This window comes from Dendropsophus ebraccatus, chromosome 7 (genome assembly GCF_027789765.1).
Source record: "Dendropsophus ebraccatus isolate aDenEbr1 chromosome 7, aDenEbr1.pat, whole genome shotgun sequence".
Lineage (NCBI taxonomy): Eukaryota > Metazoa > Chordata > Amphibia > Anura > Hylidae > Dendropsophus > Dendropsophus ebraccatus.
In genome coordinates, this window is record NC_091460.1 from 50002116 (window position 1) to 50026552 (window position 24437).

Here is a 24437-nt window from a genome sequence, read left to right on the forward strand (position 1 = left end):
ATGTCCACACCACCAATACTTGACACAGTTCTCACTGCATCAGATTCCAAAGGTCTGATATCCCTAATATATCAGGAACTGCTAGAGGCCTACCTCTCAAGACGAGCCCTGGTGGCTAAGGAGCAATGGGAAACAGACATAGGCCCAATAACTGACGAACAATGGACAGAAATACTTGCCCTAACTCCCAAATTGGCTGTGTCGGAGACACATAGATCCTCTCAATTATTCTTAATACACCGGGTGTATAGGACACCCAAGTTTTTACATAGGATTGGTATACTTGCTGATTCTAATTGCCCTAGATGTGGCCTAGCAGACGTGCATATTATACATCTGATGTGGAGTTGCACCGAGTTGGAGGGATACTGGAGGGAGGTTGTTGCCCTCGTACGAAGGGTATATGGAGTTGCTGTGCCAGTGGAACCCCTAAAATGTATACTGGGTCTAGTGCCCGAGGAGGATGAGCCTACTGGTATTGAGCTGGCTATATGCAGGATTCTATACCAGGCGTGTAAATTTATTGCCCGTCACTGGATACAGGCGCACCCACCATCACAGAACTTATAGCCAGACTAAATGTGGTCATACGTTTAGAAAAAGGGGTATATCAAAAAAAGAAAGGCATCCAAGAAATTTGAAAGTATATGGGGCCCTTCGCTTGACGCGCCTGGTATAGCGTCCAGGAATCTCCGACGCAACCCAATGGAAGCCCTTTTATTACTGACAGATCAGAATGCTGCAACTCTTTGCCGTAATGGGACACAGGGAGGGAGGAGAGGTACTACACGGTAGACGATAGGGTCATCCTGATGGTGGGTGCCCCGGCTGGTCCGTTGGGCTCAGGATAGGGAGGTTCCTACCCAGGTCACTGAACATAATACTGTGCCTTATTATTATTATCTAATGGATGATATTGGGGAGAGTTGTACTTTATGGTCTTTTCTTTATGACAACAGTCTTTATCTGTATAACCTAACCAATGTTGTTGCCTCCACATAAACACTATTTTCCCTTGTGAAAGGGAAGCTTGTTTGGGGAGGGGTGTTATTGCTTTATGACGGGTGGGGGGGAGGATGGGGGGCTTGTTTTGTTTGTAAAAAAAAAAAAGACGTTTTGTGTGTGGAAAAAACTGTTTAATAAAAACAATCTGATTTTAAAAAAAGCACGCACTTGACTGCACGAGGAAAGACCTTTTTTGTATGTCCCCCAGTGGGGATATTAAAGTCAGTGTTGGAGGAGAAAATAAAAGTAAAGGCCATAACTGTCATCTACAAAAACTTGTTGGGTCGGGTTGAGGAGAACCTCAGGAGTGTTATAGCATGGGAAGTGAATTTTGGTAAAATGACTGAGGAGGGATGGGAAAGTATGTTCAGAAACCCAAAGAAAGTTTCTAAGAGTGGAGGCCATCGTTTGGTTCACATAAATATCAGGCATAGGATATACTTTACACCAAAATTGTTATATAGGATTAATAGAAGAGAGAGAGATAGCTGTCCTAGGTGTGGAATGGAGGCAGCAGACTTTCTTAAAGGGGTTATCCAGCGCTACAAAAACATGGCCACTTTTGCCCCTACTGTTGTCTCCAGTTCAGGTTTGGTTTGCTATTAAGCTCCATTTAGTTCAATGGAACTGAGTTTCAAAACCCCACCCAAACTAGAGACAACAGTAGGGGGAAAGTGGCCATGTTTTTGTAGGGCTGGATAACACCTTTAATATTTTTCTGGCTCTGCCAAGACCTGGAGAAAGTTTTGATGAAGGTGTTTCAGAGTACATCAGAAAATAGGGCTGTCTCCCCAGGTTGCTTTGCTGGAGGATGACCCTTTTTTTGGTGGAGGGTAAGAATAAGAAGACAGAGACATTACGTTTTTTTTTTTTTTTTTTTATGCCAGGTTATTGATAGCTAGAAAAGGCATGGCCCCATCCTCTCCTAGTGTAACAGAGTGGAAAGCTGATACTAACATTTATGAGAGACATTATTACGGTTGAGTCCATGTTTGGAGGTTTGTGTGGTTTTTTGTTTTTCTTTCTTTCTTTACCCTCCTGTGTCCGGGGTGTGTGGGTGGGTGGTGTGACTATGAATAAATTTGAGTTTGTAATGTTGGTTTTGATTGTATATTTTGTTAAAGGAAAATATTGGTGGACTGATATATTGTATTGGGCATATGTTTTGTGATGATAAAATTTAATTAATTTAAAAAACGTATGTTTTATACATGGGATATGCTTTTACATGTATGATTGTTTATAACTGTTTTTATTCTCACCACACTTGTTTATCTTCACATTATAGCTCACTACCACTTCATGTCATTATGTCAGCCTGCTGTGCTTCAGAAAAGGCCTTAAAGGGTTATACCCATCTGCTGAGAATTCTTCTTGGCACTACTGCATTCCCACCACTTCCCGCTTCAGTGCAGGGGAGAGCGAGGATGGGACACAGTAGTACTGAGCTGAATAAACTCGACATTGCTGTGTCTCCATCTCACATTACTCATGCCTCCAGGGACAATCCCAGCCCTAGAGACATGTGGGATGTCAGAGGGAGATATAAAACAAGTAAAAACATACCAGTATCCCAACCACCCAACTCACCCAATGTCACCTGCCAACCGCCACCATTTATAGAGCAAAGAGCAGTGGTCGGGATCCTGGGCAACCACTGTCAACACTAGAGTAACAGAGGAGGGTCAAAATAATATACTAAGCAATTTTGCTAATGAAAAGCATTGGTAAAATTGTTTAGTTTAGCATTATCCACAGCATATCAAATATTTCACACATGAGAACACCCTTAAGGTCTTCTGTGCCGACCATTTATTCTCCATCCTTTGAAGATAAAATTTTTAGAATTGAACTGGGTTTTTGATTTGATCTCTCCATTGTCTCCATTGTGATGCTAATTCCAGCAATCATGTAGCTGGGTCTGGTGATTACGATTAGATAGGGGTCACCTCCTCTTAGTGCAGTACTGTGATCAAGCCTACCTAAGGCAATGAGAGGATTAAAGGGGCTATGCAGCTTTTAAAGAATTCAGGGCTTATTGATCAGCTGTTTGAAGGGGCTGTGGTGTATGTACAGTCTTTTCATGTGTTAACATACAATACTATATAACCCCTAAGTTCTACTGAGCGGTAATATGCCACACATAGATTTTTGTGGTGCTCTATTGTACCGCCATATGTCTCCAATATAATACAGAGGCCTATGGAGGAGGAATGCTTTATAAGACTTTGTAATATGGAGCTTTCCTATTAGCAAGTTAACGCTGTTATGCCTGATACTGCAGTGTCCTAGTACCCATATACAAGCGTATATTACAGTTTTTATGTGGCTAAGAAATATTGTACCAAGAGTGAAACTGTCTGGTCATTATATGTTTCCTGTATATACTGCTATTTTGTCTTACTGCTACACCAGGGTTAACTGACAGTGCAAGGGTAACACATGCGTAAATTATGACAGAAATCTACACCTGCCCAGGTCAGGCCGGATTCTCTAAGAGCCTATTGGTGAATCCGGCTTGGAAACTAGGGGCGGGGACTATTGTAAGACCAGGCCCAGGCTCAGGCCCACCAGACAAATTATTTGTTGGAGTCCAGCCTTTAGCTTCATCCCTTACAACAGCACTAATAGAGTACACACACACACACATACGTTTTTTTTTACATGAAAAATGTCCGCAAATGACTGCCATCATTTGCAAAAAAAGGCTTCATTTTGACGCCAAAATCACATCTGTCCAAAAAATAGGCACAAAATGGGCAAAAAAGGACGTTGTGTGAACATAGCCTACAATGGAAAAATATACAATCACCATACATATTTCTGGTATACCTTTACTGACCGGTATACTGGACCAACTTTACCGATAATACCAGGAAAAAGCAACATTTTTTTAATGAAATGCCCAACCCCTTTAAAGCGACTCTGTACCCACAATCTGACTCTCCCAAACTGCTTGTACTGTCAGATAGCTGCTGTCAATCCAAAATCTAACTTTGCACCACCCCTCCACCCCCCCCCCCCCTTCATCATTAGGAATGCTTTAGGCAGATTGCCTCCTATTCCCCACCTGTGTCAGCCCGGCACATAAGCTGGATAGTTAAGCACCTGTGCAGTGTTTAGCATGGAGAAAATGTTCCAATAGCATTCCTAATGATGAAGAGGGTGGAGAGGAGGGACGGAGGGTTGGTGCAAAGTTAGGGCAGAGATACTCCCGTTTGGCCAGGGCTGCAAGTTTAAAAGTTGTTTTTTAGGACAATAACTGCATCGCCTGCTGAACAGACCCCAGGACAGATCTTGGATTAAAAGCAGCTATCCAAAAGTACAAGTGGTTTGGGGGGGGGGGGGGGGGTTAGATTGTGGGTACAGAGTCGCTTTAAGTGATGCATATGCATTCAGAAACTGTACTCCAGTAAAGCTGCTAAAAGACCAATTGCTAAAGAGATTTGGGACCAACCTTTTACAGTCCAGTCTTGTAAAGTACTTCACATCCTTCGTCATATCAGACATGTTGCCTGTATTGCTGAACAGAGGCTGTCAGTAAAAATTTAAAGTTGTTTCATGGACCCCTAGTGTCCATAGTTCTTATTCCTGCATTCTGCATTTCTGTAACAGCTATCTTGAAAACAATGTGTAATACACACCCAGCTGGCCTGCAACAGGACATCAGTTGCCACAATAATATTGTACAAAGTAGTCATTGCGCTATTTATCTCAACACCACTAACTAGCAATAGGCTCCTTAATCACAAAGAACTTAATGTACAGCGGAATTTCACAAGAAAAATTCTTTCAAATAAACTAGTGCCAAATAGTTTCAGAGATTTGTAATTTACTTTTAAAAAACTTTAAAAATCTCAAGTCTTTCAGTACTTATGCTGTATGTCCTGCAGGAAGTGGTTTTGCTTCCAGTCTGGAGAGCAGGAAAGGTTTTCTATGGGGATTTCCTGCTCTGGACATTTTCTGACATGGACAGAGGTGGCAGCAAAGAGCACTGTGTCATACTGGAAAGAATACGCCACTTCCTGCAGGACATACTGATAAGCACTTTCTTGCACCAGTTGATCTGAAAGAAAAAGATTTGGGGTGAACAAACCCTCTAAAGGGCACTATACAGCACAGGAGAAGATGAGCAGATTAACATACCTTTTTATGGGAAAAGATTTATCAGAACTAGTAATTATAGTGCTTGAAAAAGCTCTATATTGTAATTTTCTTTCTTCTTATTTTTCTTATTCTCCCAATTTTCTGCAATTAATACAGCCTGAACCACTTTGCGTACAGACCCTGTTCATGGTGAAAGGTGTGCTATATATTTTTGGTTTTAATTGGATTTGTCTTTTTTAAGAAATTTACATTTAAAGACCAAAAATTCCCCCATACAAATAAATATCGGAATCTTTAATAAATTCAAATACCACACACCGCACAGCACAGCACTAAGCAGCCAATCACAGCACACATACAAATAGCTGAAATGTAACAGCCAATAAAAGCTTACAGGCCCTTCACTCAATGCCTGAAAAGTAGAGATGAGCGAATCAGACGGATTTCTGGTTTGTATGAATCAGAAATCTCGGCGGCTGACTCCCGCTGTCTGTTCCCTCCGTGCAGAGGGTGGATACATCGTAAAGAACGCCTGGAAAACTGTGATATTGGCATTTCTTGGCGTTCCTTACGAACCAGAAATCCGGCTGATTCGCTCATCTCTACTGAAAACATCCACACAGTCACATGTCCTATATTGGACAATAAAAGATGGCAGGTCCTTCTGATTTTGCCTCAGTGACATAAATACAGATTTTCACAAGATTGTCATGGTAACCAAGCAATTTTCTTTACTATTATAAGGCTGTTGTGGATGTCACTTTTAAAGGGTCAGTAATGAAGTCACTCTTAGGGTGCATTCACACCCACAGGATCCGCAGCGGATCCGCAGCAGAAAATATGCTGCGGATCCGGTTAGTGTGAACGTACCCTTAAGGGGCCAATACCGACTTTGCTCTTAATATCACATTAATTCTTAATGAACCAGTTCTGAACTCACTCTTAAAGGGCTGGAACAAAGTCGCTCTTTAAGAGTCAATACCAAATTCCCTCTCTAAGGGCCAGTAACAAGTTGCTCTTAAAAGGCCGGTACCAAAGCAGTTCTTAAAGGGCCGGCACAAAAGTCACTCTTAAAGGGCCGGTACCAAAGTCAATTTTTAAGGAGCAGCACCAAAGTCACTCCAAAGTTTCCCATACAGGGCCTGCACCATAGTCGCTCTTAAAGTGCAGACACCAAAGTCGCTCTTAAAGAACCAGCCAAAAGGTCCTCTTAAAGGCCTGGTACCATAGTCACTCTTAAAGGGCCAGCACCAAAGTCAATTTTAAAGCGTTGGAACCAAAGTTGCTCTTAGAGGGCCAGCACATACCACATACCAACAGTATTAGGCCACTCCTACAGAATGCAATAGTCACTTGCAGCTATAGCGGCATGTAGTAGGAGTGGCCTGAGGCAGAGATTACTATATACATTAAAGAGAACCCATTACCCCAATTTTGTTGCCTTTGCTGAGGGCAGTGATACATAGCAGAATGCTGTTTTTAGTAGTGTATTAACTGTGCTAAAGTGTTCAGTAGTTTAGGAGAAATTACATGTTATAATATACTGAACAGTATTCAGGAGAACAGAAGATTTTGAATGGCAGCACAGAGGTTTTCTGTGGCTGCTAAAGCAATGGATCAGCTCCTTGTGAAATCCCTGCAGGGAGCTGACCCGACCCACTATGCCACCATCAAAGCTACCTGCAATGTTTAAATGCCAGCTTTCACTTTGACAGCAAGGGTTAACTGTGTGAACACAAACTTGCCATTCACGTTATTACTTGCGTCCCAAAGTTGCTGAAAGCAGACGGGGACCACTGTATGAGCCGGGCAAATTCTGCCACCTTTAGTGGACCTATGATGAAAATAAACATCATGGGTTTGTTAAAGGGTTAAAGTTTCTCTTAAAGTGACACTCACTGTTAAAGGGGTGCTCTTTTCAAGCACTATTTTCTCCTGGAAATGCACCTCTAGTTTGTCTATGTAAGCCTCATTTTCAGCTTAGGGGGCGGTCCTAATCATACAGGAAAATCTGTCAATCACCAAGTGGAACAGCCCACTGCACAAAGATATGTATATCAAACTGCTCAGTTCCTCCTCCACTATTGCTTGCTGCCTGCAAGTTTCAACTTGTTAACAGGTTTTGTGTCAATAAAATGGGCAGGAAGGTCAGCGCTGCAGGGGGGCTGCCCAGAGGACACTGCCTGTGCCTGGTACATGTAATACTGTGATACCACAGCACCTCAAACACTGAAGAAACCTGACGCTGTTTCCTTCAGCCTGTGGTTAGGGCGGCATGAAGCTGCTGACAAGTGTCCTTTAATATAGAGAATTACACTATGGTCATAATTAAACATAATGTATATTTGAAGGGGTTTAATCAGTGGCGTAACTACCAGGGTCGCAGCAGTCGCCGCTGCGACCCGGCCCGCCACAAGGGGGGGCCCGCGGGGCCCCCCCTCATCAATAACAAAGCATTGTGTTGCTTGCGGTCACAAGAGGCCGCCTCCGTCTGCCCCGGATCATGCGCTGCTGCCGGGGGTGTTGCGTCCTATCCCCGGCAGCGCGCGCATCATAGAGTTCACTGCTCCGGCACAGGGAGCGCACATTAGAGACGCTCCTGTGCTGGAGGTCCCAGCACAGGGAACTCTATGATGCGCGCGCTGCCGGGGATAGGACGCGACACCCCCGGCAGCAGCGCATGATCCGGGGCAGACGGAGGCTGAAGAAGAAGAGGATCGCCGGGGGAGCGCGTTGTTAGGTGAGTTGTGTGTGTTTTTTTTTATTTATTTTTATTTGTTTTAATAAAGGAAAGAGGGGGCTATCTATAGGAGGGAAGGGGCCATTTATAAAGGAGGGGGGAGAGAGGGGGACCTTCTAGAGGGGGGGTATCTATAAGGGGGGGGGGAGGGGGACCATCTATAAGGGGGGGGAGAGGGGGACCATCTATGGGGAGGGGGGGGGAGGAGACCATCTATAAGGGGGGGGAAGAGTGGGACCATCTATAGGGGGGGAGGGGACCTATCTATAAGGGGGGGAGAGGGAACCATCTATAAGGGGGGGAAGAGGGGGATCATATATAAGGGGGGAAAGAGGGGGATCATCTATAAGGGGGGGAAGAGGGGGGCCATCTATAAGGGGGGGGAGAGGGGGACCATCTATAAAGGAGGGGGACCATCTATAAGGGGGGGGAGAGGGAACCATCTATAAGGGGGGGAAGAGGGGGATCATATATAAGGGGGGAAAGAGGGGGATCATCTATAAGGGGGGGAAGAGGGGGGCCATCTATAAAGGGGGGGAAGAGGGGGGCCATCTATAAGGGAGGGGGACCATCTATAAGGGGGGGGAAAGAGGGGGACCATCTATAGGGAGGGGGGGGAGGAGACCATCTATAAGGGGGGAAGAGTGGGACCATCTATAGGGGGGGAGGGGACCATCTATAAGGGGGGGAAGAGGGGGACTATCTATAAGGGGGGGGAGAGGGAACCATCTATAAGGGGGGGAAGAGGGGGATCATATATAAGGGGGGAAAGAGGGGGATCATCTATAAGGGGGGGAAGAGGGGGGCCATCTATAAGGGGGGGAGAGGGGGACCATCTATAAGGGAGGGGGACCATCTATAAGGGGGGGGGAGAGGGAACCATCTATAAGGGGGGGAAGAGGGGGATCATATATAAGGGGGGAAAGAGGGGGATCATCTATAAGGGGGGGAAGAGGGGGGCCATCTATAAGGGGGGGAGAGGGGGACCATCTATAAGGGAGGGGGACCATCTATAAGGGGGGGGGAGAGAGGACCATCTATAAGGGGGGAGGAGAGGGGACCATCTATATAAGGAGAGGGGAGAGTGGGCCATCTATAAGGGGGGAAGGGGCCATCTATAGCAGAGGGGGCCATCTATAAGGGGGGGAAGGGGCCATCTATAGGAGGGTGGGAGAGGGGGCTATCTATAAGGGGGCAATATATAAGGGGGGGGAAGGGGCCATCTATAAGGGGGGGCATCTATAAGGGGGGCAACATAGGGGGAGAGGGGGCTTTCTATAAGAGGGGATATACAGAGGGGGCATCTATAAGGAGGCTACATAGTAGGAGGCATATACTATAAGGGTGGATACACAGAGGGGGCATCTATAAAGAGGGTACATAGTAGGAGGCATATACTATAAGGGGGGATACACAGAGTGGGGACCATCTATAAGGAGGCTACATATAGGGCATACACTATAAGGAGGTCACATAGTGTCAGGGTTACCCACTAAATGAGGCCAATACAAATGTGCAGTTTGTAGAGAGATTACGATGGTGTCAGAGTGAGGAGTCTAATATGTCTGTCTGGCAGATTCTGTGGATTCGTGGCTCGGAGAAGTTCTCATAATGGCCGAGAGCAGATGGAGAAGAAGATGAAGAGGGAAGAACTCCGATCAGAGAAGACGTCCCCTGTGAGTCACCTGATGTAACTGCACTGTAATGTATATGGTGTCTAGAGCCTGTGTGGAGCTGCGTCCACCTCTATATGACTGGATGCGGTGATACGTGTACAGTGGATGTTATTCAGTAGCAGCGGTGGTGTTAGTAGGTGGTGGTGTTAGTAGCAGCGTTGGTGTTAGTCAGTATGTGGTGGTGTTAGTCAGTATGTGGTGGTGTTAGTCAGTAGCAGCGGAGGTGTTAGTCAGTATGTGGTGGTGTTAGTCAGTAGCAGTGGTGGTGTTAGTCAGTATGTGGTGGAATGATTTGTTACTTGCTATCTGGTACTATGTTTTATTGGTCTTAGTATACAGGATTTGGTCAGTAACAATATGGCGGTAATATGTGTGGTGATAATATTCTCTCTTCCTATCTTAAGATCGTTAATCGTAATATCTGTCTTGGTGTATATATATATATATATATATATATATATATATATATATTATACACATATACCAATAGCATCACTTGGTCGAGGAAGGGGGGGGCCCCAAGTTGACCTCTCGCACCAGGGCCCAGGAGTCATTAGCTACGCCCCTGGGTTCAATGCCATAGGAACACTATATAATTCATGCAGCATACCATTCACAGGAATGACCCATTGCTATTGAACCATATCATTATTTTTTTCTGTTCTAATTTGCTTTTTATTCTGATCACTTATCTCCATAATGGCCTCAAACCCGCGTACACTGTCTGACATGAAGATAATGATTGCTAGATGGAAGTCTAAAAGCTAATGTGATTATGACTACAATTTCATGTCTACAAAGGCAGCAGTGCAGGAGTCCTCGCTTAAAGGGGTTGTGTGATGAAAACAAAATTTCCTCAAATCCTTTTACATACATTCCCTCATCAGTACTGAGGCTTATAACTCTTGATAAGAGAAATAAAATAGTAGTCTATTGAGAATAATAAGATCTTTTTTTGATAACCAAACGTGTCTTATTCATATGTGTCATTTTACTTGTCAAAACTTTTCACAGAACCGTGATATCATAGCAGTTCAGCTCTTCTTCTTGCTATAAGATAGGCTTAGATTTGCACGGAAAGAGTCAAGACCAATCCTGTGACCCCCATGGACTGGCTTAGTTATTGAACAGAGTCTACGTGCCAGCCTCAAGTGGTCATGTGATTGGTAATGTGTTGACGCTCATGGGAGGGGGAGGCAGCGTCTCCAAAGAGGAAGAAAATAAACAGCTTCTGGGAATACGTGACAGCGTTCTCCGAGAGTATAATTACACAGGTGAAAACTACACCGAAAAATGGCCCGAAAAACGTATTCCATATTCCATTGACTTTGATGGGCAACTTTCCAAAAAGCATGTGGTTTCTGACATGCACTGAACAAGAATTACTTCTCTGTATAATCACATTGCAATCAGAAACAGCTTAAAAACTGGTAAATAAACATATCATAAAACACATAACAAATCACCAAAAACCATCATTCCACGCTTTTTTTTTTTACATTTCTCAAATTTTTTAATTAGTTTTCAAGGAGACTTTTCCAGTGCAGTTATTGCTGAGGTGAACATACCCTAAGGGTACACACACACACACACCGTATACGCAGCGTAACCAAGTAACCAGTAACCAAGGCAGGACCACACTACAGTCGCTGACTGGCTGAGCGGCCTCACACGTCACGACTATGGTCCCCGCTCAGACTAGGTAGTTACCGGGGACCGGAGCGGCGATATGTGGCCACCAGCACTGGAGCGGGGGAGGTAGATGCATGTTATTTCTTTTATCCTCCCCCTCACCAGCACTTGCTAATAAAATAAGTCTCGTTGGACTTTAACGTCTGAACCCCTTCCACCCATCCACTAGTTATCACCTAGGGGGAGCAGGATATGTGTACTATAGTTGATGGCAACAAGTCCCTCTGCCATGGCCAGTGTATATATACAAGTCGTGCCCTGGGTGAAGGATAGCCTAGCTGCACACAGCATACCAGATTCATCTTTTGTCAATTTCATACACAGTTTGTTCACTTGACACTTGCTTGCCCCATAACTTTTGAACACGATAAGTTCCGGTATTTAAGTACTTAGGGTTTAACAAACTGTGCACTTACCCATGAAATAGAAAGCAGCACTGCAGACTGTGCTACCGAATATAAAGTCCTCCAGCAGATTTGGAATTAGAGTGAAGGGGATGCAGAAAAGACAAAGCATGAGATCACTGACTGCCAATGACAATAGGAAGATGTTGGTGACGGTCCGCATCCTCTTATTCCTTATTAGGACCACTATCACCAGGCTGTTGCCCAGGACACCCAGTAGAAAGATCAAGGAATACAGGAAAATCCTCACTACCTGGTGGAAATCTGTAATGTAAAAAGGTGTTTATTTGTATTTATCGCTTTGGAACTATATTTAAGCTGTTACGTATCACTGTGGTGTATTATTGTCCCACTGCAAGGTGCAGATGTAGCAGAGTTGTATTTGTCATTGCATTTTAGGGACTGTGTTTGTGCACCAGATTCTGACATGGCAAAGAGGTGACAAATTCCGCTCTGTTACATCTTTGAGGCTGCTTGTGCATCATGGCAAGTTAACATGTAGTAGGGTTACCTGCAGTATAAACACATTGTGATATCAGTTTGCAAATCACAGACTCAGCTCTGCTATGCTTGACAAGCTTAGCTACATCTGTACACCAAAACATAAAAGCACACTTGACTGCATGACCACTTCTTCACACTATTTTCTCAGTTTACATTTATAGCCATAGCCGTGTTACTTTACCCTCTAAGTAAAATTTACAAGATTATTGTATAACCACTGGACCAGATTGAAGTGTAATAAATACAACAAAAATCTAAACATACATAATAAGCATATAACAAAGTCTACAATCCAGGTCTCTCCCCAAGTATTTCACACTAGTTTGCATGCTTTGTCCTGTAGTTTCACGCTTATACAGTTAGAAGACATACCTTTGCCAGATCTAGTTGTATTGTGTGAATAGTCCCCTAAGCAGCTGATGATAGCTCCATTATCTGTGACTTCACAAAAGATCCCATTGTCACTTGTATCATTGTCCACATGAAGATTGTAGAGTGTTTCCATGTCTGACTGTGTAGTATGGGTTGGTTTCTATGAGACTACTAGCTTTCCATGCCTCCCTGTGATAAGATGCTGGCTGAGCTCTGCTGGCAGAATTCCTATGAGAGAGATGTGTGTGCAGCCCTCTATCCAGACTAAGTCCACACACTACACTGCATGCATTGCACATAGGCTGAAGTGGAACTCCTATTCTGCAGCGTCCCACCCTCCCTGGTTATTGGTCAGGACCTCCTTATTTCTAGTCAGGAAAAAAAAAACTGTTATCAAAAGGTAAAAGACACAACACCTGACATTTTCTGTCCACTTTTCCTCTAAGTCCCTTTTTTTCATTAGATCATTGCAAGAGAAAAAACATTGCAAAGGGAGGTCGGTTACTAAAAAGTAATAGTTAAGGATATATATATATATATATATATATATATATATATATATATATATAGTGACATTGTTCACTTTATAGCTGTTAAGTAAGAGATAAAAAGGGATTAGGTCTATTAGTGGTTATAATAAGCAAAGATGTAGTAACCAGTGCCAGGCAGCTGCTGCCAAGGAAGATACGATCACGGAATGCACTTAACATGATACAGATACACTATGCAGTCAGTTTTACCTTCATTATATAAGTTTATAGAAATACTCCTCATACCATATATACAATATTGTGTACACTTTTCGACACTAATGTATAAATAAGAAGAAACAGAGCTGAAGTGCGTTAAAGGGAATCTGTCTGCTGCAATTCATGTTCCAAACTGCTGACGAGGAGACGCATGATACCCTTCATATATCTGTCTGTGCTTCCAGAATGTAGAGAAATATTTTTATTCTCTGGTACAAGGAGTCAAAAAGGCTTTTCCAAGCTCCTGAATAGCTGCAAGCTGGAATAATGTCTCCTCTCTTCCCCTCCCTGCTTGATTGACACTTGGAGGCTGAGTCCCAAACAGGGTCAAAGATGGGAGGGGGGAGGTGTTGCCGCTTGCTGCACCTCAGGAGCTCAGGAACTCCTCTTTGACTCTTCTTCCTATATAGTAAAAGCATTTTTCTATGCTCTGGAAGCACAGACTGATATATAAAAAGTACCAAGTGTCTCCCTGATCTAACAGCATCCAGTGTCGGACTGGGGTACCTGGGGCCCACCAGAAGAAATGATCCTTGGGGTCCACCAAAGAAAAATCAGTAAAAAGCGACATACTGACCCGGCCCTATCCTGGATTCATCTGGATCTGCGACAACTCCCTTGTGAATGACATGTTTTCAGTCGGACTATAACTCTCAGAATACCCTACACTTATGAAGCTTTAATGAAGGTTATGTTGGGAGTTATAGTGTCAGAGAGAACAAACCTTTAATAATTGATTGTTGTGCAGAAGCTTCTGGTGGTGTAATCTGTTACAACCATTAGCCCTGAAAGTCCAGCACTATATATTTCTACAGTGGCAGCTCATATGTACTACAACTCCAAGCATATCCTGAGGGATGCAGACTATCAGTAAATCCTGGGAGTTGTAGTGCTTGTAGCTGTTGTAGTTGGAGGGTCTTAGGTACATTGTACACTGAATGTTTTGTGGGAGATTAGAATACATAGTTATGTGGGGGCTCAGTGTGTGGAAGTGACCCCAGAACAGCACTAATATATATAATCACCATACTGTACCTCTCAACATACCATCACTCTGTTACTGACCAAATCATCCATCATCATACTACTACCCCTCTCATCCTCCTGCTCCTCCATCATCATACTACTACCTCCTTCATCATCCTCCTGCACCTCCATCATCATACTACTACCCCTCTCATCCTCATGCCCCTCCATTATCATACAACTACCCCTTCATCCTCCTACTCCTCCATCATCATATCATACTACTACCTCCTTCATCCTCCTGAACCTCCAAGATCATACTACTACACCTTCATCCTCCTGCACCTCCATCATCATACTACTACACCTTCATCCTCCTGCTCCCCCATCATCATACTACTACCTCCTTCATCCTCCTGCTCCCCCATCATCATACTACTACCTCCTTCATCCTTTTGCACCTCCATCATCATACTACTACACCTTCATCATCCTGCACCTCCATCATTATACTACTACCTCCTTCATCCTCCTGCACCTCCAAGATCATACTACTACCCCTTCATCATCATACTACTACCCCTTCATCATCATACTACTACCCATTCATACTTCTGCCCCTCCATCATCATACTACTACCCCTTCATCCTCCTGCCCCTCTATCATATTACTACCCCTTCATCATCCTCCTACCCCATCATACTACTACCCCTTCATCCTCCTGCCCCTCTATCATATTACTACCCCTTCATCATCCTCCTACCCCATCATACTACTACCCCCTTCATTCTCCTGCCCCTCTATCATATTACTACCCCTCCATCATCCTCCTACCCCTTCATACTACTACCCCCTTAATCCTCCTGCCCCTCTATCATATTACTACCCCTCCATGATCCTCCTTCCCCCTTCATTCTCCTGTCCCTCTATCATATTACTACCCCTCCTTCCCCTTCATCCTCCTGCCCTTCCATCATCATAGTAGTTCCCCTCTCATCCTCCTGCTCCTCCATCATCATACTACTACCTCCTTCATCATCCTCCTGCACCTCCATCATCATACTACTACCCCTCTCATCCTCATGCCCCTCCATTATCATACAACTACCCCTTCATCCTCCTACTCCTCCATCATCATATCATACTACTACCTCCTTCATCCTCCTGAACCTCCAAGATCATACTACTACACCTTCATCCTCCTGCACCTCCATCATCATACTACTACACCTTCATCCTCCTGCTCCCCCATCATCATACTACTACCTCCTTCATCCTCCTGCTCCCCCATCATCATACTACTACCTCCTTCATCCTTTTGCACCTCCATCATCATACTACTACACCTTCATCATCCTGCACCTCCATCATTATACTACTACCTCCTTCATCCTCCTGCACCTCCAAGATCATACTACTACCCCTTCATCATCATACTACTACCCCTTCATCATCATACTACTACCCATTCATACTTCTGCCCCTCCATCATCATACTACTACCCCTTCATCCTCCTGCCCCTCTATCATATTACTACCCCTTCATCATCCTCCTACCCCATCATACTACTACCCCTTCATCCTCCTGCCCCTCTATCATATTACTACCCCTTCATCATCCTCCTACCCCATCATACTACTACCCCCTTCATTCTCCTGCCCCTCTATCATATTACTACCCCTCCATCATCCTCCTACCCCTTCATACTACTACCCCCTTAATCCTCCTGCCCCTCTATCATATTACTACCCCTCCATGATCCTCCTTCCCCCTTCATTCTCCTGTCCCTCTATCATATTACTACCCCTCCTTCCCCTTCATCCTCCTGCCCTTCCATCATCATAGTAGTTCCCCTTTCATCCTCTTGCCCATCTTCACCATACTACTACCTCCTTTATCATTCTCCTGCCCCTCCATCTGTATTTAAAACAAAAATAGCTATACTTACCTCACCTGTATCGTTCCTCTAGTGACCCAGCGACACCTCTTCCCGCTCTGCATGAGTGAGATCGCTAACGCTGGAAGGGCCCGGCAAGACCATCTATTTATCCTGTGGCTGTCTGGGGGCCCCAGCTGCTGGACGGTCAGTGGGAATGGGGGAGGGGCCCACCGGAGGATCCCCTGGTGGCCCAGTCTGACACTGAAAGCATCGCACAGTGTAAGCAGTTTGAAATGTGAATTGCAGAGGTTGGTGATGAAATAGCAATTGAAATACAGTGGTAAAACCAATGAGAAATAATAGTTGCTGTCTGTCTGTCTTCTGTAGGTGTCCAAATGCCTCCCTATATTTGACCCTATATTTGGCAGCAGGTAAGTTGGGTGCTGGCAAGGTTTTTGTTAAGGTCTTAACCATGGCAGACATATAAAGTACTGGGTAACTGAGGTTCTCTGTTATTAGCATTATCATAGCCTGTGGTCTATAGGCATCCAAACTCCTGAACAGTATGGGGAAGATTTATGGTGCTGTCGTCTAGTACAATTCTCCTTGTTGCCCCTTGCAAACAAACTCAGAGCTCACATTACAGAACGATGTGAGAAATGGAAGCTGAGCTCTGAGCTTGTTTGCTATGGGCAACAACTACAATCTTACTAGGAGACAGCACAATGAAATTTCCGCCTTGGCCCCAAATTTGGCACATAAGTATATTAGGTGGCGTGGAAGTCTGGACCTTGCTAAATGTATAAAGCACTCACTAGCCATTGTTCTCTGTTATCAGCCATTATTACAACCTGTCCTTGTTAGGCATCTGAATGCCTGGCCCATTATTATTACAAATAATATATCAGAAATTCCTGGCCTACTTTAAAGGGGTACTCCAGAGGAAAAAATTCTAATCGATTGGTGTCAGAAAGTTGTAGAGATTTGTAAATTACTTGCTATTTTCAAAATCTGAAGTAGAGATGAGTGAAGCGAATTAAGATTCGCTGTGAATCGTGCTGTCAGTTCCCTTCGTTCTGCGTTCATTAAGAAAATTTGCAAAAAAAATCCTAAAATGGTGGCTGCACGTGCTGTCTGGAGCATCACTGGGCGGAAGGGATTAACCATAATCCCTAGCAACCGTCCAATCAGCTGCAGGCCACTCTGTGATGTCAGCACCTCCCCCTCTATATAAGGAGATTTGTTAACAGAGGTGGCCAGTCGGCTGTGTGTGAAGGAGAGAGCAGGACGGCAGCAGGCAGTTAGAGCAGAGTAGGGAGAGACTAACAGAGTGATATAGGGACAGAGAGGAGAGGAATGGCGGAAATTGGACGATTGATTGGCTGATTGACATTTTTTTAAATTGTGATTTTCCAATTTTTGACACTTTTACAACAACATGCTTTAACAAATTTGCCTTTCTGTAATAGTCCCTAGTAGGTAGCTACTATAAATTTGGCTGTTTTAATTAAACTCGTTAAGGTTCGATTAGTAAATCTTAACGAGTTCGACCGAAACTTTGCTCACAAAACTAATTTCTGACTGCTTTGCTCATCTCTAATCTTGCCTTCCAGTACTTATCAGCTGCTGTATGTCCTACAGGAAGTGGTATATTTTTTACATTCTGACACAGTGCTCTCTCCTGCCACCTCTGTCCATGTCAGGAACTGTCCAGAGCAGGAGAGTTTTTTTATGGGGAGCTGCTCCTGCTCTGGGCAATTCCTGACATGGACAGAGATGGCAGCAGAGAGCACTGTGTCAGACTGGAAAGAAAACTCCACTTCCTGCAGGGCATACAGCAACTGATATATACTGGAAGACTGGAGATTTTAAAATAGAAGTAATTAACAAATCTGTATAACCAGTGGTTTATTCACCAAAGTAGACCTTTAAGTTTGGGGATATGATGACATTTTGGACTATACAGTGGAAGAGTAGAAGACCTTTTCTGTTACACTATTAATCCAGTCTCGCAGGAGTGTAATATGGAATGACCTGAGCTATCATCAGACCACAGGATTTGTGGCCATCGTAAGGGGAACAAAAATGGCTTGTATTATACCAGTGTTATATCAGTCTATGTGTGACGCATGATCCAACTCTACTAATGTGATAGTTTTTACTTCCTACACTTTTATCAGTAACTAGAAGGTAGTGCACGTCACTACATAAACGAAAATGGGAAGGTGCAGTGAAGCCATTGCCCATAGCAACAAATAAGACTCCCTTAATCATAATGACTTACCAGTGTTGCAAAGATATAGTTTATGCATAACAACAACTTCTAATACAGTATATAATTATTATTTTAATAGACGTATGAGATGATTATTTTGAGTGTTGCATATTGTATAGGGATGAGCAATGATATAGACACCAATAACTTTCATCTGTCCAAATACTTTTTTATGTTTATTGAGACCTAAAAGACCAGTACATTTATTTTATTACTTTTCTGTTTTTGGCTACCAGGAGTATGTGGTACACTGGCAAACTCAGTCTTATAAGGCAGTATTAATAAGCTTTCCCTAACTTCTGTTCCCAGCTGCTGTTACTCTAGCTAAAACTGGCAAGTATTAGTATAAGTTTTTATAGTATATATAGTATTATTATTTATACCCAGAACTGCATCTGTAACAATGGACATTCTTTACATCCAGAACTTGTTTTTACATGAAAAAAGAATGGGATTCTTTACTGTAAGAGCAGTGAAACTATGGGACTCTCTGCCAGAGGAAATGGTCATAGTGATTACAGGCTAAATTGTGGAGAAGGATCATTGATCCAGAAATGTATTCTGATTTGAAGGCTGGAAGAAACTTTTCTCCCTAAGGGCAGCTTCACACACAACGGATCACAGCAGAAATCTGTTATGATCCAAGGTCCTGAAAGATCCTCTGCAAGTATGAATTCACATAGGAACTGCCAGGACCTTGAATTGTAATGGATCTTGCTGCAAAACTCGCAGCAAGATTTCTGCTGCAATCCGTCCTGTGTGAAGATGCCCTAAAGTAAAGAAAATTGCCTTCTACCTCATGAAGTTTTTTGCCTTCCTCTGGTTCTACACTGTAGAGTAATAGGCTGAACTGGAACGATGTCATTTTTAGCCTTACAAACTGTGTAACTATGTAATCTGTATTTTTTCTATTGCCAGTCTTAGCCATTTCACGATTAGGGTGTACTTGCTAAAGCTGGCAAAAGTTAAAGTAATGCAGATGGCCAGCTGTATTTAGAAAGTACTTACTGAATATAGTCATTCAATACTTTTATGTTTATCTGTACAAACTATAGGGGAACTGTTAGCACTGGCACACTGATAACATAGGCAGACAAGACAAGAACAGTGAGCCCACTGTCCCTGCCTACTTACCACAAGACAGCCCTAGGTGACTGCGGGCAACCACGGTGCCGGTCCCTGCACTAAAAAAGATGGATAATACGGAACAGGACAGACAAACAAACACAATGTAATCAAAGTCTACAGTCCGGCTCTGCAACAACGGACAGCGAAGTACAAAGCGACAGGCAAGAGAAAGGTCCAGATACAGGCACAAGGATCAGGGCAGGCAGCAAATGAGGATATTTAAAACAGAGAAAGCCAAGGGTCAAACATACAAAGAGAATGAATACAAAGCTGAGCAAGAGCTATGGAACTACAAGTTTCTATCTATTGTTGTCTGTGTCCACGGAGCTTGCTGTAAAGCATACCACTAAATGCGGTTAAAAACAGCTCAGGTAAAATGGCAGCCTCCATAACAATGTACAGGAAATTACAATAAGTAAATAGAAAGAGATTAGAAAAAAAGAACACGTTTTTGTGTCTGGCTCTAATCAGTGAAAAAAAAAAGTCTACATGAGGCACGCTCTTAAAGAATAGGATGGCACAAGCATGGCTGGAGTGAATGGTAGGCAAAGTAGGAGGTTAACTAGGGAAGCTATAAAGGGGAAGGGGCAAGACTGAAGAGAGCAAGTAAGCAGTGGGCAGGTGCATTCTGAAATATACAAAAATTAGATGATAGTCAGATGACTACTCGGTAGTGCTCCTGGGCATGCTTGGACGTTCCACACCAACACCAGTGTGAACACTTAATAGCAGCAAAGAAATTAGCTCCAACAGTCTGGTTGTTGCAAAGTGAATAGGAGTCTTTTTTAAGTGTCATCTACGATCAACAACCCAAGTTAAAAAAAAGTTAAAAAAAACACCTCCTAAATAATGGCCATGTCCCAATTCTGATGTGTATATGTTTTTTTCCCATATAAGGTTGATTTAGATGTGAAGAGATTAAAAGAAAAAGTCTGTTTTCATTGTAGTTGCCCTTCCAATCATGCCGGGTAGTTTCCCAGAATGCACATCTTTTTGTGTTTTCCCTGTTATGTTATAGTAATTAAACAAAAAAGAAGTTTATGTTTTACGGTCTGTACAGGTAATATTAGCATAGCTAATAGCATGGGACATAGGAGAGGGGGCAGAGCTAGGGACCTCAGCTTATGGGATCATTATAATGCCATAAGCTGAAGTCCTAAAACAACCTGAGCATTCAGGCATCAATGACCAATGGTCTTGAAAGGGTTAATTGGATTGCAGGCACACCCAAATGTGCCCGCAATCCAAATAAAATAAAATGATGTTCCTGCAGCCCATATGGTAATATCGGCCGCAGGAACATGTCGAACAGCGGCCATTGTTTGACACCGATAACACTGTGTGAACATGTATTTGATGTGAGGCTGCAACATGAGAAGCTGCTGTCATAAAACCAGTTTAGCACCATAATATACAGAACAGGGAAATTCTACAATCCCAAATATCCTCTTTATGGCTGGAATGATTTGCATGATAAATATTACAAACCGTTACATAAGAGCTATCCCATTATTTATAAAATATACATTAAGGAGGAGAAATACAACGGTGATATTCCCGGCCATATTCTGTCTAAAAAATGGGATCGAATTACAAACTAATTCAATGTAAAAACAATGGATACAAGTATTGTTTATAGTGAGAGCATACATCTCAAGGAGTCTAATAAATGTAAAGGTAATTGGCTTTTGACATATTTAAGATGTTTCTTGTTTGTCACGTTGCATCTTATCTTTGCATTTCATTACATATGTCAAGTAACATATCAGCACCAGCAATGATAGATTCAATGACAATTTATGCTGATTTGTTTCATTATCTTAATGTATATGAAAGGTAAGAAGGTGCTGTTTATGTTATTGCATTTAATGGCCTTTTGGCTTGATTGGCTTTGATTGGGTTGATGGCTTTTGTGTATGCAAACATTTCCACAGGGCTTGGGCAGTAGATGTAACCCATTGATGGCAGATCCCTATCATAATCCCTCAGCGTGATCTCTGACCATCCCTTGAACTGGGAATATGCCACATATGATCAGCTGGTAAGCTTCCCTAAGATAATTCATGAAAGTCAATAGATCGTACCAACCCCAAAAAAGGACCACAGAAGCCAAGATAGTAAAATGCTTTCCTAGTACCATTACCAATTAACTTGAACAACTGGCAGGGATCACCATGGTTGGACCTCCACCAATTAGATGCTGAGGGCAAATCCTAGTATTAAAGGGCAACTCCAGCAAAAAAAATTTTTCAAATCAACTGGTGACAGAAAGTGGCAGAGATTTGTAATTTATCAGCTGCTATATGTCCTACATAGCTATGTCTATGACATAAAGCAGCTGATAAGTAGTGGAAGACTTAAAGGAGAAGTCCGGCAAAAATTTTTATTACAGTATTGTATTGCCCCCCAAGTTATACAAATCCACAATATACACTTATTACGGGAAATGCACATAAAGTGCTTTTTTTCCCTACGCTTACTACTGCATCAATGCTTCACTTCCTGGATAACATGGTGATGTCACGACCTGACTCCCAGAGCTGTGCGGGCCGTGGCTGCTAGAGAGGATGATGGCAGAGGGACACTGAGGGACACAGGGCACTGGAGGGACACTGAGCATCCCTCTGCCATCATCCTCTCCAGCAGCCACAGCCCGCACAGCTCTGGGAGTCGGGTCGTGACATCACCATTTTATCCAGGAAGTGAAGCCTTGATGCAGCAGTAATTTCAGGGACAAAAATCACTTTATAAGCATTTCCCGTAATAAGTTTATATTAGGGATTTGTATAACTTTTTGGGGGCAATACAATACTTTAATAAAAAATTTGTACTGGACTTAAAGATTTTTTAATAGAAATAAATTACAAATCTCTGCCACTTTCTGGCACCAGTTGATTTGAAATATATATTTTCTTTTATGGAGTTGCCCTTTGAGTGACTTTAAGGTCACAAACCACCATGACTGGTGCCCTATAGCAACGTTTGTAATAGGTACCCACTTCATCACAACCACTTTCATCAGTTGAGTTTAGGATATAAAAAATATTATTTTAGTGCCTATCTTTTTTGAGTTTGTCTTCCAGCAGATTGCCCTGACTCTCAACTCTCGCCTACTATCAACTTAGGATAGAGGATCATATCCCTGGTTTGGTGTTTTTAGTGGTGTTGGGGGGTTCATAAGGGTTGTTAGAAAGTGGGACACAGCGATGCTGAGCTGAATGGACTCTGCATCTCTGTGTCTTCTACTGAGATCACAGATGCCTCCAGTGACAATCCATAAGCCCTGCATCCATCTGTGCTTTGAGAGGGAGACACAAAAGCTGTAAAAGTACACTTTTACAGCCCCAGTGGGCCCTGCCACTGACCACGTAGGACCTTGGCTACCCCTCACAGTCAACAAGCTGACAACCATAGGGTAGGAAGAAAGGTCACTGCTGCAAAAGTAAGCAATTCTACTAATGAATAGCATTTGCAAAATTGCTTACTTTTGCATTATCTAACACCCAAAAAAAGTTTATTAGTCAAGAATACCCCTTTAAAGAAAGGATGATGTATGCTTAATCATTAGAAATGTCACAATAACCTATAATTTATATATATTGTGTAATTTCATAGCTTGCATCAACGTATGCCCACTGTGTGTGTGTTAGCGTGTTGCCAGTATAGCCAGTATCAGCATATATCGTATGCTGGTATGAAGTCTATGTCAATAAATTTGTACTTCTATACAGCCAGTGTTAGTGTTTGCAGTCTATGTCTGTGTACAGCTAGTAGAGAATCTGCTCAGTTACAGGCTGTATGAGCATACCCCAGGGTGGAAGGAGCCTGCACTAATGTAATGTATCAGAAAGATATTTGCAGGTACACTAAAGCCATCTGGTGTAGCTGCTCTTTGACCATATGCCAGCTGCTTTGAACAGACTTAAATTAATGTGGTCTAAAATATCATCTGACTAAGGGCCTCCAGATTATTTAGGCTGGGTTCACACACAGTATATTTCAGGCAGTATTTGGTCCTCATGTTAGGTCCTCATAGCAACCAAAACCAGGAGTAGATTAAAAGCACAGAAAGGCTCTGTTCACATGATGTTGTAATTGAGTGGATGGCCATCATTTAATGGCAAATATTTGCTGTTATCTTAAAACAACGGCCGTTATATTGAAATAATGGCAGTTATTTACCGTTATATGACGGCCATCCACTCAATTTCAACAGTGTGTGAACAGATCCTTTCTGTGCTTTTAATCCACTCCTGGTTTTGGTTGCTATGAGGACCTGACATGAGGACCAAATACTGCCTGAAATATACTGTGTGTGAACCTAGCCTAAAATGTATATTTATGTATGTGAATCGAAAAGTACATTGGCTGTGTAATAATCATATAGGAAGATGTTTGCTACTCATATGGGTTAAATGTGTCAATGTTCTGCCATGCGGCACTATGTTTTCTAATTACATCACTGGGTTTCCATATCTTATTCTTAGTTGCATTCTTGGTTGTATCTCGTCGGTCATATTCTTGGTTGTGTCTTTTCTTGTTCATATTCTTGGCTGTGTCTTTTCTTGGTTGTATTTTTGGTTGTGTCTCTTCTTGGTCATATTCCTGGTTGTGTCTTTTCTTGGTCATTCTTGATTGTGTCTCTTCTTGGTCATATTCTTGGTTGTGTCTTTTCTTGGTCGTATTCTTGGTTGTGTCTCTTCTTGGTCATTCTTGATTGTGTCTCTTCTTGGTCATATTCTTGGTTGTGTCTCTTCTTGGTGGTAGTCTTGGTTGTGTCTTTTCTTGGTCATATTCTTGGTTGTGTCTTTTCTTGGTCATATTCTTGGTTGTGTCTCCTCTTTGTGGTAGTCTTGGCTGCATATTTTAATTCATATCACCCCCATTTGATTACTGTCTTCATCCAGGTTAAGTTGTCAGCTTTTATTTGTGGTATGT

The 24437-nt window shown here is 42.9% G+C and overlaps 1 protein-coding gene across 1 annotated transcript in view; it reads right to left on the reverse strand.

Moving 5' to 3' along the window:
* CCKAR (cholecystokinin A receptor) overlaps positions 1-12755 on the reverse strand; it is a 65899-nt gene extending 53144 nt beyond the window's left edge. Inside the window, exons 1-2 of the mRNA XM_069977494.1 lie at positions 12501-12755; positions 11637-11888 (exon numbers count right to left, since the gene is read on the reverse strand). Coding sequence (XP_069833595.1) covers positions 11637-11888; positions 12501-12633 — 385 coding nt within the window. The 5' untranslated portion in view covers positions 12634-12755. The remainder of the gene's footprint in view (positions 1-11636; positions 11889-12500) is intronic.
* Positions 12756-24437: the final 11682 nt, after the last annotated feature.